At 40.1% G+C, this 15,524-nt stretch overlaps 2 protein-coding genes across 2 annotated transcripts; one reads left to right on the top strand and one right to left on the bottom strand.

Annotated features, from left to right (window-relative positions):
• Positions 1–437: 437 nt before the first annotated feature.
• LOC146682112 (uncharacterized) lies at positions 438–2,306 on the bottom strand. Its single transcript, XM_085449535.1, has 4 exons — positions 1,950–2,306; positions 1,781–1,846; positions 1,568–1,648; positions 438–1,143 (listed from the first exon to the last, which is right to left on the bottom strand). Exons 1-4 carry the CDS (start codon positions 2,277–2,279, stop codon positions 781–783), a joined length of 840 nt encoding a protein of 279 aa, XP_085305661.1. The 5' UTR covers positions 2,280–2,306; the 3' UTR covers positions 438–780.
• A 1,337-nt stretch (positions 2,307–3,643) lies between these two features.
• Positions 3,644–11,830, top strand: LOC146682111 (lymphocyte function-associated antigen 3-like). Its single transcript, XM_085448654.1, has 11 exons — positions 3,644–4,074; positions 4,616–4,777; positions 4,860–4,985; positions 5,110–5,270; positions 5,352–5,460; positions 5,557–5,655; positions 7,990–8,010; positions 8,593–8,613; positions 8,770–8,796; positions 8,894–8,950; positions 9,351–11,830. Exons 1-11 carry the CDS (start codon positions 3,996–3,998, stop codon positions 9,374–9,376), a joined length of 888 nt encoding a protein of 295 aa, XP_085304780.1. The 5' UTR covers positions 3,644–3,995; the 3' UTR covers positions 9,377–11,830.
• Positions 11,831–15,524: the final 3,694 nt, after the last annotated feature.

The following is a 15,524-nucleotide window of genomic DNA, read 5'->3' as shown; positions in this document are numbered from 1 at the left end:
CTGCTCTAATTACTAAGAAATCGGGCTGTTTCAAATTTAAAAATTTTGCAGTAAACAAATTGTTTTCTGTAGTTTCTTGAAAGGAAAAGTGGGAAGCTAATTTCTTTATACGAGCAATACTACCCTGATTTTCATTAGGCTTTAAACGTACATTCAACAAAGTCTCGACATTAAAGACGACTTGTTGGGCCACAGCAGTCAGCTATTATCGGACTGGCGCTGTGGCAAAACACCAGTGACCATGATCAAGATACACTTGCCAGTGTTATGGTGTGTACAGTGTAGTAACAGTGCTCTTTCCCGTTGTCTATGCAAACTACAAAGAGCTGCGACATCCTGGTAACTCTTGTCTTGCTTCTCATCATCGTCACAGTATTAGTTCCTAAATCAAAGTCAGTCATCTAGTGTACCAGACAAACAAAGCACATAATTATAAATAAAAGTTCAAAGATTTTATAAATATACACTACATATTTAATATAAACATATAATATATACATTTGTGCTATACTAATTCCTGTATTTTTGTAATAAGGCTATTGTGGGACTTGGCGGATGTATGTGCACACGTATAAACTAAACACTTGACAACTATAAAAATGTCCTGAAACTGTCAGCAACAGTGTAGCGAGCGCACACTTCACAGCATGCTGTCAGAGAAACTCTCAGCTTCTCTCTACGAGCCTCACAGACAAAAGCAGAAGATGGAAGCAAAGATTTTATGATATTAAGAACAACGCGTAAGAATGGATGAAAAAAAAGAACAACAAAGACGTGTCATCAGGTTTTCTTGTTGTCATTTGTTGTTTGCAGCTCGAAAGCTTGTTGACGGAAGTTGCTCAACAGCGCCATCACCTGTGCCATGGCATCTGCCCGCATTTTGTCCGGCAATGTCCGCAGCCCCTTTGCGACCACGATTCCAAAGTAGTGCGATTCGTCCAGCTCATCCCCTTGCACAGCACACATGTCACGTAATGCTGCCATTTTGGAGCAGTCCGTTAGCAGGTCTTTTATGGAGGTGGTGGCGTGGTCCTCATCGTGTTCCTTCCTTTTATTAGGCCGGCTTTGTGGGGTCGGGGTGATGCAGCGCCGCGTCGGGCTGCCCTCGGACCTGGAGGGGCTCGGCAGAGTCGACTCCATCAACTGCAACGAAACAGAATGGGAAATTACTAGTCAAGGAAGCATCATCAAGCAGTTATTAACCTTACCATAATGACTGCATTGTATGGACCACATCTCCTCCTCAGTGGGTGAAGATGAATTTGCAGAAACATATCTGACATGAGGCAATTATTAATAACTTTTTCCAAAAAATAATTCTTTTAATTTCCACATATATTATGTTTATTTCATCATCACCTTGTCAATGTAATGTTACATTCTCCATTTGTGTATGTGTATATTCCCATTTTTTCCATATGTAAATATGGTTCTGTTAAGTGTTTATAAGCAACCAAGTTTTTGTCATCTGATTATACACAGTGCTATAACAAATATATTTAAAATAGCATAATAGATGAACCACACATGTCTGTGCCAGTCAGGCTAGTCCTGTAAAAGCTCTTACTTGTATTTCGCCTCCCTGGCTGCTGTTGTGTGGTGACGGTCCAGGGGATGCTGCAGCTGAACTCTGGGATTTATCGGGATACTAAAGGAAAAAAGCACCAGTGTAAAAATACTGAGATTCAGTAACACCACCAAACACTTCCGCTATGACTGTACATAGCTAAACATACAGGTGAAGGGCATCAAAACATCACACACAAACAGGAACACTTACAGGGTTAGCCATGTCTTCCAGCACCTGGGCCGGCCCTGCGGGGGAGGATGAGAAGTCTTCGGGACTCTATTAAGGACACATGAACTGTAAAAAACCCAAACCTTCTTATAGTTTGTTTATTTTTATTTATTTATTTTTCTGCACAGCTGGAAGTTATTGCGTCTCGTACCTCTATTGTGTACCTCGTCACGGCATTCCTGTGTTTCACGTACCCGTCCAGCCACGACAGGGACTTCAGCAGCGGAGGGGTTCTCGCTGTTCTCGCTGGCTGGCTGCTTTTGCTGTTGAACTTTTTCTTGGCCCGAACATACCTGTCCCGAAGTTGCTTCCACTTCTCGCGGCATTTGTCCGGCTCTGTCTGGAGGGCGGCTGCTATTTCTTGCCACGACTTGATGCTAACGTGCGGGTTCTTGTAATACTTGTGTCCAGGGTCATAAAGGTTGTGGTGTAACGCAATTTGTTCAGCTAACTGTTCCTCGAAACTTTCGAGCGCCTGCATTTTTGTCCACTTCCGTGAAGCTTTTCTCTTTCCCGGGTCAACTCAGTGTTTCAACCAATCAGCATTCGATCTACGTCTAGCGTCATCAACATCGATACGCGCTGTTTTTTTAAAATTATTATTATTATTATTATTATTATTATTATTATTATTATTATTATGATGATGATGTGATTGTGTTTTGTTTAAAGTATTTTAATTTATCAAAATAAATCACATTTTGGGTTGTCTAGACCAAAATATTAAATTTAGCTCCACAAGGGCCTGATATCCCCTTGCGAGGACATTATACTGCTTCTGTTTTATCAAAATTTAAAATGAATGTCTTCATATGTGGCTCTTACGGTATTTTTCTTAGAAACAAATATCGGGTAAAAAAAATCTGGTGATTCTTTGTTTTTACATTCATGAGGTCCCAATCAGCCCAAATATCAAAGACAAATTAAAAATACATGCCATGGAAGAGTTCGGGTCTTAGGAGGTTAAGGATCAGATGGAAATACTGCAGGAAGCTTTGTGATACCTTCACTTTTCTCTGACAGGGGCTCCCAGTCAGTGTGTGTGACAAGTTTACACTGCTAATAATGGACAAACTGACAGCTCAACCACTGAAATGTGGTTAAATATTGATTTTCACCCTAGTCCCTCTGTTATATTTCAAAAGGATTAAAATAATTACTACAGTGTCCACTCTTTCAGGAAACGTGTGTAGTCTGTTTCAGTTTCATCCTTTTGAAAAGCTCCTTTCTTTATCACCAGGATTCATTAAAACAGGTAGGAACCACATAGGGATTTCATTGTGTTTGTGATAACCACTAGAACCTAAAACATTGAAAGAAAAAACTATTTGAAAACTCTTTTGGGTGCAATCTACTTGGTTATATTTTCATTTGACTTTTGACAGCATTTTTAAGATTTACTTTTTGTCTTTCGGTTCACTGTTAATTCTTCTTTACCTATATGAAATGAAATGTCTTTTGCCATTTATTTGGGAAGTTATTTTAACTTTAATTTCAGTGGTTACTGGGACACAAAAGAGCATTTATATTGTACAATCAACAGTCAAAGTAAATAAAGTGAATGCTGTAATTTAAATAAAGCACTTTTCTGAATTTAATAAGACCTGAGATTAAAAAACAAATACCTGTAGTACAGCAAAGGGAAGCATTACTCCTCTTTATCAGAGTTGACTGGAGTGGGTATGAGAAATGTTGGTCACTAGTAAGTGTGCTGCAATATGAGTTTTTATCTCATAACCACAGGATGCATATCTCTGAAGACGTAAATAAGATTGAGGGGAGCTTTTTCTTAGGTTGCAGTAACACATTATTGTCGCCAGGGGGAGAAAAACTACGTTTGTTTTTTTGTTTTTTTTAACTTTCCATTTACTTTCTAAAAAGTACTTTAACTTTGCTTAACCTCGTTTAAAGTTAGTTTTATTGGTATCAAACGCTTTATGGTGATTATCCAACAATATAACCACGTTTGGGTGTTAGTTACAGAGGCATGTCCGGGTTCCGGTGGGGACTCCCACCCTGCTTTCATTTCATCGTTTTTTTCCGCCCTGCGCTGTTCGGTGTTTATGCTAGCTTAACCGTTTAGGCTAGCTCGTCTGAACTACTGTGCGTTTAGTTTTTGACTTTGAGTTTATCTGGCATGTTTCTCGGTACTTCCAGCCTGGAGTTTTCGTTGTTTATGACCGTTTAAGTGACGAAGATGTGGCCTTCAGAGACGCTAATCGTGTCGCTCGGCTGTTTGTGTGTCCTAGCTGCCGTGTCTCCTTCAGTACATGCGGGTAAGTCTGCTGTCCTCTTGAAGGATCCTTAAAGCAGCTCGTTTTGTAGCACATAGTGAAAATTGTGTTTTTGCGGAGTGGGTGGGTGTTTTTATGAAAGCTGAATCGTAGTTTAGTGATTTTCCCTGTTTGTGACCCCACCCAGTGCAAACCGGCGTTCACATAGTGTTTTCAGCCAGTTTCTTACAGTCAACAAAAGCTAGCACACCAGGACTGAGTCCTTATGGACTCCAGAATAGAGGAGGTGAACTGGAAGCTACAGCTGTAACAGCATGTGTCAAACAACAGGTGATAAATAAGTCAGGATTAGTTAGCATACAATGAGACAGACAGCAGCACGATGCATGTTTGAAATGCCAAAGCACTTTTATAGAAACGTGTTGTATGTGTGCAGTTTAGCTTTATTCAGAATGAAACTTTCACACTACTTTAAAGAATTAGTCACTTTTTCCTAAAGAACAGTTTGATCTTCATTATTGAATATGTGACCAGTCACTAATAGAAACTTTAAAGTTTTTAATCTGATCATTTATCTGGGCAGATACTACAGTCTATGGAAAAGTGGGAGGAGAAGCTGTCCTAAAACCACCTGCCAACTCTGTGTCTGGCCCCATCACACAAATCTCATGGAAAGAAGGTTCTAACAAAGCCATGGAGTGGGAGACAGGAGATACGAATGCAACAGGCTATCGTCAGTTTCGTGGTAAGCTGTGTTAGTGGTGCAGTGGTCCCATCTTTGATTATCAGTGATGAGTTAAAGGTAACAGTATCATATATGTTTGAAGATCGTGGCCACCTGGACACTTCCACTGGTGTGATGACGATCAGCGGTCTGTTACATAATGACAGCAACAGCTACACACCCGAGATCAACAACAGGCGACTCACTCCAGTTAGCCTCGTCGTCCTCTGTAAGTGGATAAATCAAACTGTGTTCAGCTTATCAAGTAAAACTGAAAGTGTTTAGTATGTTACATCAAAACTAATGAAAGTGAATCACATGATGAATTTTCCTGTTTCCTTTTCTAACAACAGCTCCCGTCCCTGTACCCAGTGTTAACAAATCCTGTGATGAGAGCAAATGTGAGTTGATCTGTGAAGGAACCACAGCCAGAGCCACTCCAGTCAGCTACACGTGGATGTCAGATGATACTGGGAAGCATGTTTCATCTGGGAAACAATATACTGTTCATAAGGTATTTTAAGTAGACTTTAGAAGGTGCGAAGACTTCTTCTCTGTGGTTTCAATTATATTAACAATTTCACTGCATTTCCAGGTGAACAGTTCAATCAGTTGTGAGTTGAGCTGTGAGATAGAAAACCCAATCAGCCGGGAGAGAAGTGAACCGATCACCATCTCTTCAGACTCATTCTCTGTGATATCTCGTGAGTTATTTCTGTAAAACACTCCTTTCAAACTTATTAATGCTACAGGTCATCAACGTTGAAAAGCCACTTACTGCTGCTGTCATTATTTTACAGCACCTGGAGGAGGTCCAAACATTTACATGGGACTTACAGTGCTCATCGTGCTGCTGGTTGTCGTCACACTGCTGGTTGCCTTTCATAAATGGAAAACAGGTGACAAAATAAATACAGTCTTTTATCAGCATATTGATATTCAGTATTGTGATTCCCCCTGTCCCCCAAACTCATAGGCTCAGATGTAGGGGTGGGTAGTGTTTAGGTTTTATCCGATACCAGTACCAAACCAGTACTTTTGAAACGGTGCCGGTGCTTAAAGAATGGAGAACACAAACTTTGTCCAAAAACCTCTCATGTTCAGCTGTTTTTTTTTTTGTAAAAAGATAACAATGTTAGCCTTTTCTGCAGCTATGGGGCATATATGGTATCACTCTTGGCTGGAAGCTTAAACAATGGAAAAAACACAAACTTTGTCCAAAAACCTCTCATGTTCAGCTGTTTTCCACTTTTTCTTTGGTCATTTTAGCCTTTTTAGCCAGGGTGAAGGGAGCATCTGCCATCAAACAAGAAGACAGCCTCATGTAGCTATGATGATGTTTGCTAGTTCACCTTACATGCATTAATGTAATAACGTGGTTAGCCTACTCAACGTAAATTACACACGAACAACATTAAGCTACTCACGCAGAGAAGAACGGCTGCTGCTGCATCATCATCCTCATCATTTCTGCTACACTGGCAGGGCTAGGGGCCAGGACTCTCCTCTTCGGGTTCTTGGGGGATGTTGCTAACTCCGAATCCGATAACAGGCACCACACCCGCAGTAGATGTGCTCGGTGTGAGGTCTCGCAACAAGCTATCAAATACGGCGCATTTCTCGGCTTTTAAAAAAAAACGCTATGCGTCGCCAGGTGTTTCATCGGATTCGAGGTGTTACCTCCTTTGACAGTATCACAGTATCAGCTTAAAGCACTTGTTGCTGCTGAGTTTGCATATTTTGCTGTGAAGTACAGCCAGACTTTGACAGCTTCGCCTTGGACATTTTTAATCTGTAGCTCTGCTCTAAAAGAACGTACGTACCTGGCCCCGCCTACTATCCTCGGAAACGTAAAACGATTGGCTAGAATCTGAAGTGTATCACAGCTCAGGGGGGAAAAAAGCACAGAAATAAAGCACCAAAATGTGCGCTGCTTTTCGGTCTGGTTACTACCATTTATGCCATAATGGCACCAGATACCGGTACCCATCCCTACTCAGATTCCAGCAGAATATTTTAAAAAATGACCTTGACCATGAAATGAACCTCAATGTAATTCAAAACTACAACAGTCTCCTCAGCTTGCTAATGCTTACAGCTTGCTGTTAAAAGACAAGCTAATGCAACATGTTAGGAAAGATGCTCTGTAGTAATTTATTTAAACGCATTGCTGGCATCGAGCTTAAACAAAGCATATACACATGTTCACCTCCTCAGCTGCTCGTTATATATACACATATGGCAAAGGTGGCTGCTGAATGAGAAAGAAAGGTGACTAAAGTGACTTTGATGTGGTTATTGGTGCCAGATGAGTCTTTCACAAGCTGGTAATCTACTTGGATTTTCAAGTTTTCAGAGCTCTATGTGTCTAAATGTCTCATTGTTGTCAGTGCTCAGACTGCTTCCAGCTGAAGATAACAGCAAGTCAAATAACCTCTCACAACCAAATTATGCTTGAATGTTTCCAGCAACTTGTTGAATTTGTGCCATTAAAATTTTCAGACAGTTTTGAAGGCAACAGATGGCCTCACATTTGACTCTAGAATACTTTGGTATACAGAGGAGTTCATTGTCGACTCGATAACCACAAGGTACCCAGATCATGTGGCTACAAAACCACCTCAAACCATCACTCTTCCACTATCGTGATGACAGTTGAGGTTTGTGTGCTGATCTGCTTTGCTTAATTTTCACCAAATGTGGTGCTGTGCTTAATGGCCGAACATGTCCACTTCAGTCCAACCATCCAAAGTATGTTTTTCTGATGTCTTGTGGTTTATTCAGATGCAGTTTTACAAACCTAATCCCCGCTGCCATGTTCATTTAGAATGAAGACACTTTCATACAAACAACACACATGCGTTCAGTGTTTTGCTAATTGAGACCAGTAGAGTCTGAAATGTAGCTCTTGGGTTTTTTGGAATTTCACGTCTGACTGGAGTGAATTTGTTCAGGTGGAAGACACCTGAATGCTCCAGACCGACACACCGTCAAAACCTCTGATTTTAAAGAGGGGCTCACATTTGCTGGTGATTGATTAATTAGTGCATTTGGCAAAAGGGGATTCAACCCGATATTAGCGAGTAACAAATTAAGTCGCTAGTGAGTGTAGGGTTTGTCCCAGAACTTTCAGAATAAGGGTTTTTCGTTTAAGTCTATTTGAGGTTGTATTTGAGTTTCATTTCTGGTGGATCGCTAATCTAATGTTGTAATTTTCTTTTGATTTCTTCCAGGAATGTGGTTTTTTGAAAAAGGTAAGAAGTCTAAAACAAAGTGCTTCCTAAACAAATCTGAAGCTGAAAAGTAAACATTTACTTGATTTGCTTTGTCAGTTACTCTCTATTTTAAAATGGTGAATTAGTTGTGAATGCTATCTGATATTTTCAGTCAGTTTAAGAATACATGACATGTGATTCATCTTTAGACTGGAGCGTTAGTTTTACAAACCACGTGCCCGTGGTGGATCTTGGTAACACGAACAACATGGAGAGACGTGCAAACAGTTTGTGTTGTACATAAATGATCTCAGAACGTGACTGAAGGAGCATTTCTCTTCAGTTTCAGCTCTAATGTTGAAACCATCACAGCTGAAGCTTTAACAGAACTGACTGGCTTCAAGAAATGCTGCAGCGTTTTAGTGAACGTGGATGTATTTTTAGTTCAAAATCAGATTCTCTGATCAGGCAGTGAAATGCAGCATAATAACAGCATCGTAAAGAAAATATTGTCCTTTTTTATGATATAAATATCAAAGTGTTGGCAGCTCAGTGATGACCACGAACAATAAAACAAAAACTGGTGTCTTTAACTGTCCTTTGCTGTAATTCTCTCTGCAGAGTCCATGCCGTGGGAAGGAGGTCAGTAACAAATCATTTATAGCCCTTTTTTTTTTTTTTAAATCAGTGTCTATTAGAAAGTAGAACTCAGAAACACCCGTGGTTCTTCTGTGTGCTGTTTCTTGTTAATGTCATTGTTCTTTATGTTTTGTTTTTGGGGTTTTTCATCCACTTCAGATTTCTGGAGGAGTGATGAACATCAGAGTAAGTTTCAGCCCAAAATTGTATTTTTTATGTTCACAGTGGGGCTTTGTGTGGGATTAAAAAGCTGATGTGTATATTTCTGTCATTAAAATAACAGGAGCTCCTGCAGCTAACGGCACCACTGCTCAACAACGAAACGATGAACAAACTGAAGGTAAAACTGTCTCAAACTACTTAAACAGCAGTAAATCGCTCTGGGTATAGAGTTTATAAAGGACGTGTTTAGCATATCTCCAGCTCTGTGGTTTGATCTTGGACTCTGTGGAAGCTGCTTCGACTGACTCACAGCTTTAAAAATACTTATTCATCATATACTGTCCCTCAGTTCATTTCCTTTCTCACTTCCTTTTCTGCTCCATGTGAGCCACCTTTCATCTTTTCGTCCTCCTCTCACAAATGTATGGTTTAGTCACATGATACAGAGCTGAGAGTTGCGGGCACCTGAATCGGCGTTTAATTTAATTTAAAACTTTGGCCATATTTATAAGGCCTTCAGGTTTTTAACAGCTGTGTGTAACTTTTTTCTTCTTTGTCTTCTTTTTGAAATCTGTCAGAGGAGACGCCAATGACCAACGGCTAAACATCAAGTAAGGACGGGTCAGGCGGAAACTGAGATGATCTGAAAGATCCAAACAGAAACTGAAAATGTTTAAGAATGTCAAGAAGTGCAGACGTACAATGGACGTTCGCCGGGGGAGGCTCCAAACCACACACCAGTAAAACGAGTTTTACTTGGTTGTTGTTTTAATTTGTCTAGAGACTTGAAATGAATGAATCATGTAATATTTTGAAGTCATTTCCATCAGAAGAAGACTCCGCTTTGTTCTTCGTGTGCCCTGCATTGTTACTGTGAACACATTTAAAGCGGATAGGAAGTGCTACATGTATAAAGGCTGATTTACAGCATCGAGTCCCACTTTTAAAAAAATGGCTATGAAGCTGGATTTAATAATAATATGTGTATAAGGTTTTTAGTGCCATCTTGTGCCAGTATGGAAAGTGATGTTATGTGGTTGGTTGGTGCTAATAGACTTACATTAGTTTATGTTGTAGTGAGTTTTATGTTAAAGTACCAAGGATGTATTGTCCCCTTTCACTCTCTGTCTCTTCAGCACGAAGTGGTCGTTCATTATTGGCTAGCTGCACTGAAATATGGGACTCCACCAGTTAGCCGTATTGTTCGGGTTTGTAGAGCACTTTATAAATGAGCAGAGCTTGTTGGAGTTAGGTGGACTAGTGATTTACAAGGACGAGAAGCTTCAGTCTGACACTGTCCCCGTTGTCTTTGATTTTTCCTCCTTTGGTTGGATGCAGACACAATCAGCTGGCAGAGCAGATGTTCAGAGGATGTGATCAGCGTTGTTTTATGCAGTAAAACAGTCTTTCTTTCCTCAAACACGCCCAACCAGTTTACAACATAAGTTACTACATGCCCATCTCAAACACATCAGGAATCCTGAGATTCTGCAGGGGGAACAGAGTGATGTGTAGAACAGGAACATCAGAGGGAAAGTTGCTACACTCGTTGGAGTGAGTGAGATGATGATGTCAGTGCATTACTTCATACTAGAAGTGGGGAAAATCAAAACCCTAATATAAGTGAAGGAGAGCGTAACATGGAGACTTTTTCCTCTGTGGACATGCTGATGGACGTCAGGATTTCCATGTGCATTGGTAAGAAAAATAGTTATATTTGTAACTGTTGTTGTAAAACAGTTCTGTCACTCAGTAGTTCACATATACTAAAGCCATTTTCCAGTTACCTCAGCAATCTTGCATTCCAGTAGGAAATTTGGGAAAACCAGAGAAACCGGGTTCATTTTGATTCTTAGCAGGATGCAACCATTCGCGGGGGGGGGTGCTTATTAAGAACACAGCTGTGGCCCCTTCGTGGATAGAGCCTGTTCAGTGCTGTGAGTATGATTATAGGATTCATCTGTGAAATCACAGCAGTGGCAGTCCAGATTATAAGTTTTACGTTTTTACTGCTGTTTACATTCACTTCCGCCATCTTGGATTGTTAAGTCACAGTTGGTGGGGCTGATCTGACGTTTCAGGATGACAGATTAGAGTAGGGCTCCACAGTGTAAATCAGCCTTTATAAATGTAGTGTTTCATGTTCACTTTAATCCGATGTTTAATCTGACATGAAAGTATTGTTTTGTTTTCTGTCCTGCTTAAAGCTGCTGAAGTATTTTAATTACTAGCTTTTACTATTAAAAACACTACAGATGTAGTTAGATGTAAAAAGGTAACTTGAATGAGATGTGACAGGAGTCAAGCTTAAAGCAGATCTCCAAGATTTTCCATAGAGGCAAAAAAATTTTTAAACAATAGCAGGAAACTCAGCAAAGTGCCATTTCCTGTGATTGACTGCATACCTGACACCGAATGGCACGTCGACCACGTTAAAGAGGTACGCTGGGGGATGATTTATAATAAGAGCCAGGTGTGGTGCAGCCTCGCAGTGTGGAGGGGAGGATGTTAAACTGGCAGCTTCTGGCGGCAAAAGGGACGCCATTGTTTGGTTTGGGCCGCAGGGTCAAACAACAGTCAATGCTTTGTACAGTTAATGCATATGTGTGCGCTTCTGGGAAAATTGAAGCTTGGACAAAGTTGCAGGTTTTTTATTTACGTGTCTTATTATTTCTATTAATTCATCTTCGAACATAGATCTTATTTGGCTTGTCTTCTCTGTTACAGTGAATTATTTTTGTTACAGTTTTTTTTTTTTTTTGTCTCATTCAAACCTACTGTGTGTGCAGAGGATGTTCTGTAGCTGTAGCGTTAGACTTTTGTCAGGCACAAGTAGCGAGCTGAAAGTCAGGTATGAGCTGCAGTGCTGCTGCCATCGGTCTTTAGCAATCTCCAGATACACTAAAGTTTCCACATTGCTTCATACAACAAGCACTAATATTTGTTTTTATTCCCTTGGATTTGTATTTATTGTGGTTCAGTGTCTGAGGACTCAAATAATGTAAATATATATGTGTTGTTTTTATGAACTATGTTTAATAAAACCTACAAAAATGCAGGTTGCAGTGTTTACATGTATGCATCACTCTGTACACTTCTGGCAGTTCTGATCATTTCCTCTATACCATGCAAGAAATGAATCTCTGAATCCAAAAGGTGATGTGGATCTGGGTTAGTTTATATGTTCTTCACAGCCTCAACATGATTGTGATTCAGGGAGCTTTTTGTCTTTGATGTTCATTTGTGAAATGCGCAGATGCCTCCGTCTTCCAGTGGTTAGGAATGTCTCCGAAAATTGTTCTAAGCACAACCTGTTTATGCAAAACATTTATACATTTTGTTTTTTTTTACTAAACATTCCTTCAGACAAAAAGAAGAAAACTGAGTTCAGTGAGTTGATTGTTTTGGGTCGACCCAGTTCTGGATGTTTGGGACATAATGGAACTAGTCACTTGTTCTTCTTGTGGCGGTAATCCCAGAACAAGATGGTGGACGGTCCCTGGGGTGGATATTTGTTCCTTAAGGCTCTGAATGTTGTAGGGTGTGCTAGTTGACGTATCTGTGCAATGTTGTGAGGAGCTCCGGGGCGGTGTCCCTTAACTTGCAGGCTGGATTGGTGTTTCCTGGTTTAAGAAGGGGGACCAGAGGGTATTCTAGAACTATAAGGGGATCGCACTCATCAGCGTCTTCAGGAAAGTCTGCCAGAGAGCAGAGCCCATCCGAATCTTAGACACAGGAGCAACAATGCTGTTTTCAACACTGGATCAGCTCTTTATCCCCGCAAGGATATTCCAGAGTGCATGGGAGTTTGCACAAGCAGTCTACTTGTTTTGTGGACTTTGAGAAGACAATAATCGGAAAAGGCCTGTTCTGTACAGTTTGGTTGGGTTTTTTTGTACAGAACAGGCGTGTCCCGGTGGTGGATGGTTTCCACTTTGGTGGCCTTAAGATTTTATCTTTGCTTTTTGCAGTGTTTCTGTTGGCTTCATCGAGTGGTGGGCTCCTACTTGCACTGAAGCAGTGCACTGTTCGCCAATGTGAAGCGGCGGGAATGAAAGGACATCCAAGGCCAAGACCATGATTCTCAGCCGGAAAAGGTTGACGTACCCAGTCCTTGTCCAGGACAAGTCACTACCCCAGATTGTGTAGTTCAAGTATTTTGGGGTCTTTTTCACGAATATGGGGAGAGTGGAGCATGAGATTGACAAATGGATTGGGGCAGCATCAATGATGTGGAAACTGTACATTCCTTTCAAAGCATTCATTTCAAACTCCTTGATGCTGCACGTCATCAACTCTGAAAAGCCACTTACTGCTGCTGTCATCTTTTACAGCATCTGAAGGGGTCTCACAATGTCCACAGTACTGTGCGGTGTTTTCTGTTAATCTCATCATTCTTTGATTTCAGCCACATTGGGATTCTTACTTTTTTTTTTCCTCAGTTTTTTCATGGTATTAAAAAGCTGTCATTGAAACAACAGGAGAAGCTTGTGGGGATAACGGCGCCTCTGCTCGTCAAAAGCATAAAAAGGCTCAAGGTGAGACGCTTTCAAACTAGTTAAGCTTCTGTCCACTGACAGCAGTAAATCTATCTGAGAGAAAATGTTAACAAGGACATACAGCATTCAGCCTATTTCCAGCTCTGTTTTTTTAAAAACCTTTAAGAGTAGAAGTATTTTTGATTGTACAGTAAAAAAAAACATTTTTTATCATATAAATACTTTACCGCTGTTAAACTATTTATAAATAATGTACATGTTACAGAAAATTGCTGTTGTTCTGCAAGAGGAGACAATTATCATATCATATCAGCCAGGTGGGAACTGAGATGACCTGAAAGATTTCTAAAATTAGATTCAGAAAATCAGGAAGTGCAGACGTGGCGTGGAAGTTGAGCAGCAGTGGGATCCAAACAACACAAATGCACTTAAACAGTTTGTATCTGTGCAGAAACCTAAGCAAACAAGTCATGTGACCTTGGCTACTGTAAGAAGTTAAAGCTGTTTTCTGATTGTTTTTGATGCAAAGAACTGAACAGAAACCATAATCGGATATTGATCAAGAATCAGCTTTGGTCATCTTCTGCACTGCATCGTTGCAGTGAAGATAAACTCTTTCTTTTCCTTTTACTTTAAAACACTATAGATGTAGTTAGATGTAAAAACTTAACTTGCCCCAAAAAGCTTAAAAATTCAATTTAACTTTGTTTATACAGCACCAAATCACAACAACAGTCACCTTAAGGGGCGTTGTATTGTAAAGCAGACCCTACAATAACACATACATGAGATATAACAGGAGTCATAAAGGTTTTCAGGCTTGAAGCAGATCTCACATCTTCATGAGGTTCGTTCCAGGAGTTTCCAAAGAGGTAAAGATTTAAACAATAGTAGGAAACTCAGCAAAGTGCCATTTCCTGTGATTGACTGCATACCTGACACCAAATGACACATCAACCACGTTAAAGAGGAACGCTGGGGGATGATCTGTGATTCGAGGTGAGGAGGACCTTAAACTGACAGTGTGTGTGGAGGGGAAAGGAACGCCATTGTTTGGTTTGGGCCGCAGGGTCAAACAACAGTCAGTGCTTTGTACAGTTCGTGCATGTGTGTGCGCTACTAATAAAATTGAAGCCTGGATGAAGTTGCAGGTTTTCTATTTACATGTCTTATTATTTCTATTAATCCTTCTTTGACCGTGGATCTTATTTAGCTCATCTTCTGTGTTTCACTGAACTTTAATTCTGTTTGTAACAATGTTTTGTCTCATTCAAACCTACTGTGTGTGCGGAGGATGTACTGTAGCTGTACTGTCAGACTTTTGTCAGGCACAAACTAACTGGAAGTCAAGTATAAGCTGCAGTGTGTGAGGATGCAAATAATGTAAACATATATGTGTCTTTATGAGCTATGTTTAATAAAAACCTTTTTTTTTTACCAGTTTTCACTTTAACAAAAACAGTCTGTACACAATACTGATTATTTCCTCTATACGATGCAATCACTGGATCCAAAAGGACACGTGGATGTAGATCACTTTGTATTTTCTTCATAGTAACAAGGTAATGATTCTATTTTTTTGTCTTTGATGATTATTTGTGAAACGTGCAAATGTCTCCATCTTCCACTGCTGCTCACGCAAAGCTATCCATAAGCTTTTGTTGTAATTGTACTTAAAGACACACAAACAGAGTAATCACTGAGTTTATTGGTAAAGGTAATAATTCAAAATTTGTGTTGCTAAAAAAAAACACATCACTTGAGGGCAGCAAATCAGTGCAGTCTGACCGATGACAGCGGTTTGCTAGTTTCTTTGTAGAATAACCAGGATGCCTTGTTAAAAATGCAAGAGAATAACGTACATGGTCTCATTAATACAGGAACATAATTCATCTTGTAGCTTCTGATTAAGCTTTTATTTAATGGAAAACAGCAGCCGGTTACATGTGGAAACCACTTCATTTAGTTATGAGGAATCATGATCCGGCCATCAATAAATAAACATAAATAAATCCACAAACTTTTTTGAGAGAAGATTTTCACCCAATGATTGAAGTCAGGGTGCCTTCGATCTCCATATTTTACTAATACAGCACATCTGAAGCACGGTGCTGTACAGTGTAAACTCTCCGTAGTGTATAACGTAGTGGCCATAGACACAATAAATGAACCAGATAAGAAAAGCACACGAAGACTATGAAAACTACTCACCCAATTAACCACAAATGTGTCACATAAGGTAACTATGTAAAA

This window comes from Copadichromis virginalis, linkage group LG23 (assembly GCF_057382275.1).
Source record: "Copadichromis virginalis isolate Kocher_CV1m ecotype Utaka linkage group LG23, C_Virginalis_male_GT1.1, whole genome shotgun sequence".
NCBI classification, from domain to species: Eukaryota; Metazoa; Chordata; class Actinopteri; order Cichliformes; family Cichlidae; genus Copadichromis; species Copadichromis virginalis.
The sequence above is the reverse complement of the archived record's forward strand: the minus strand, read 5'-3'. Positions and strand labels throughout refer to the sequence as shown.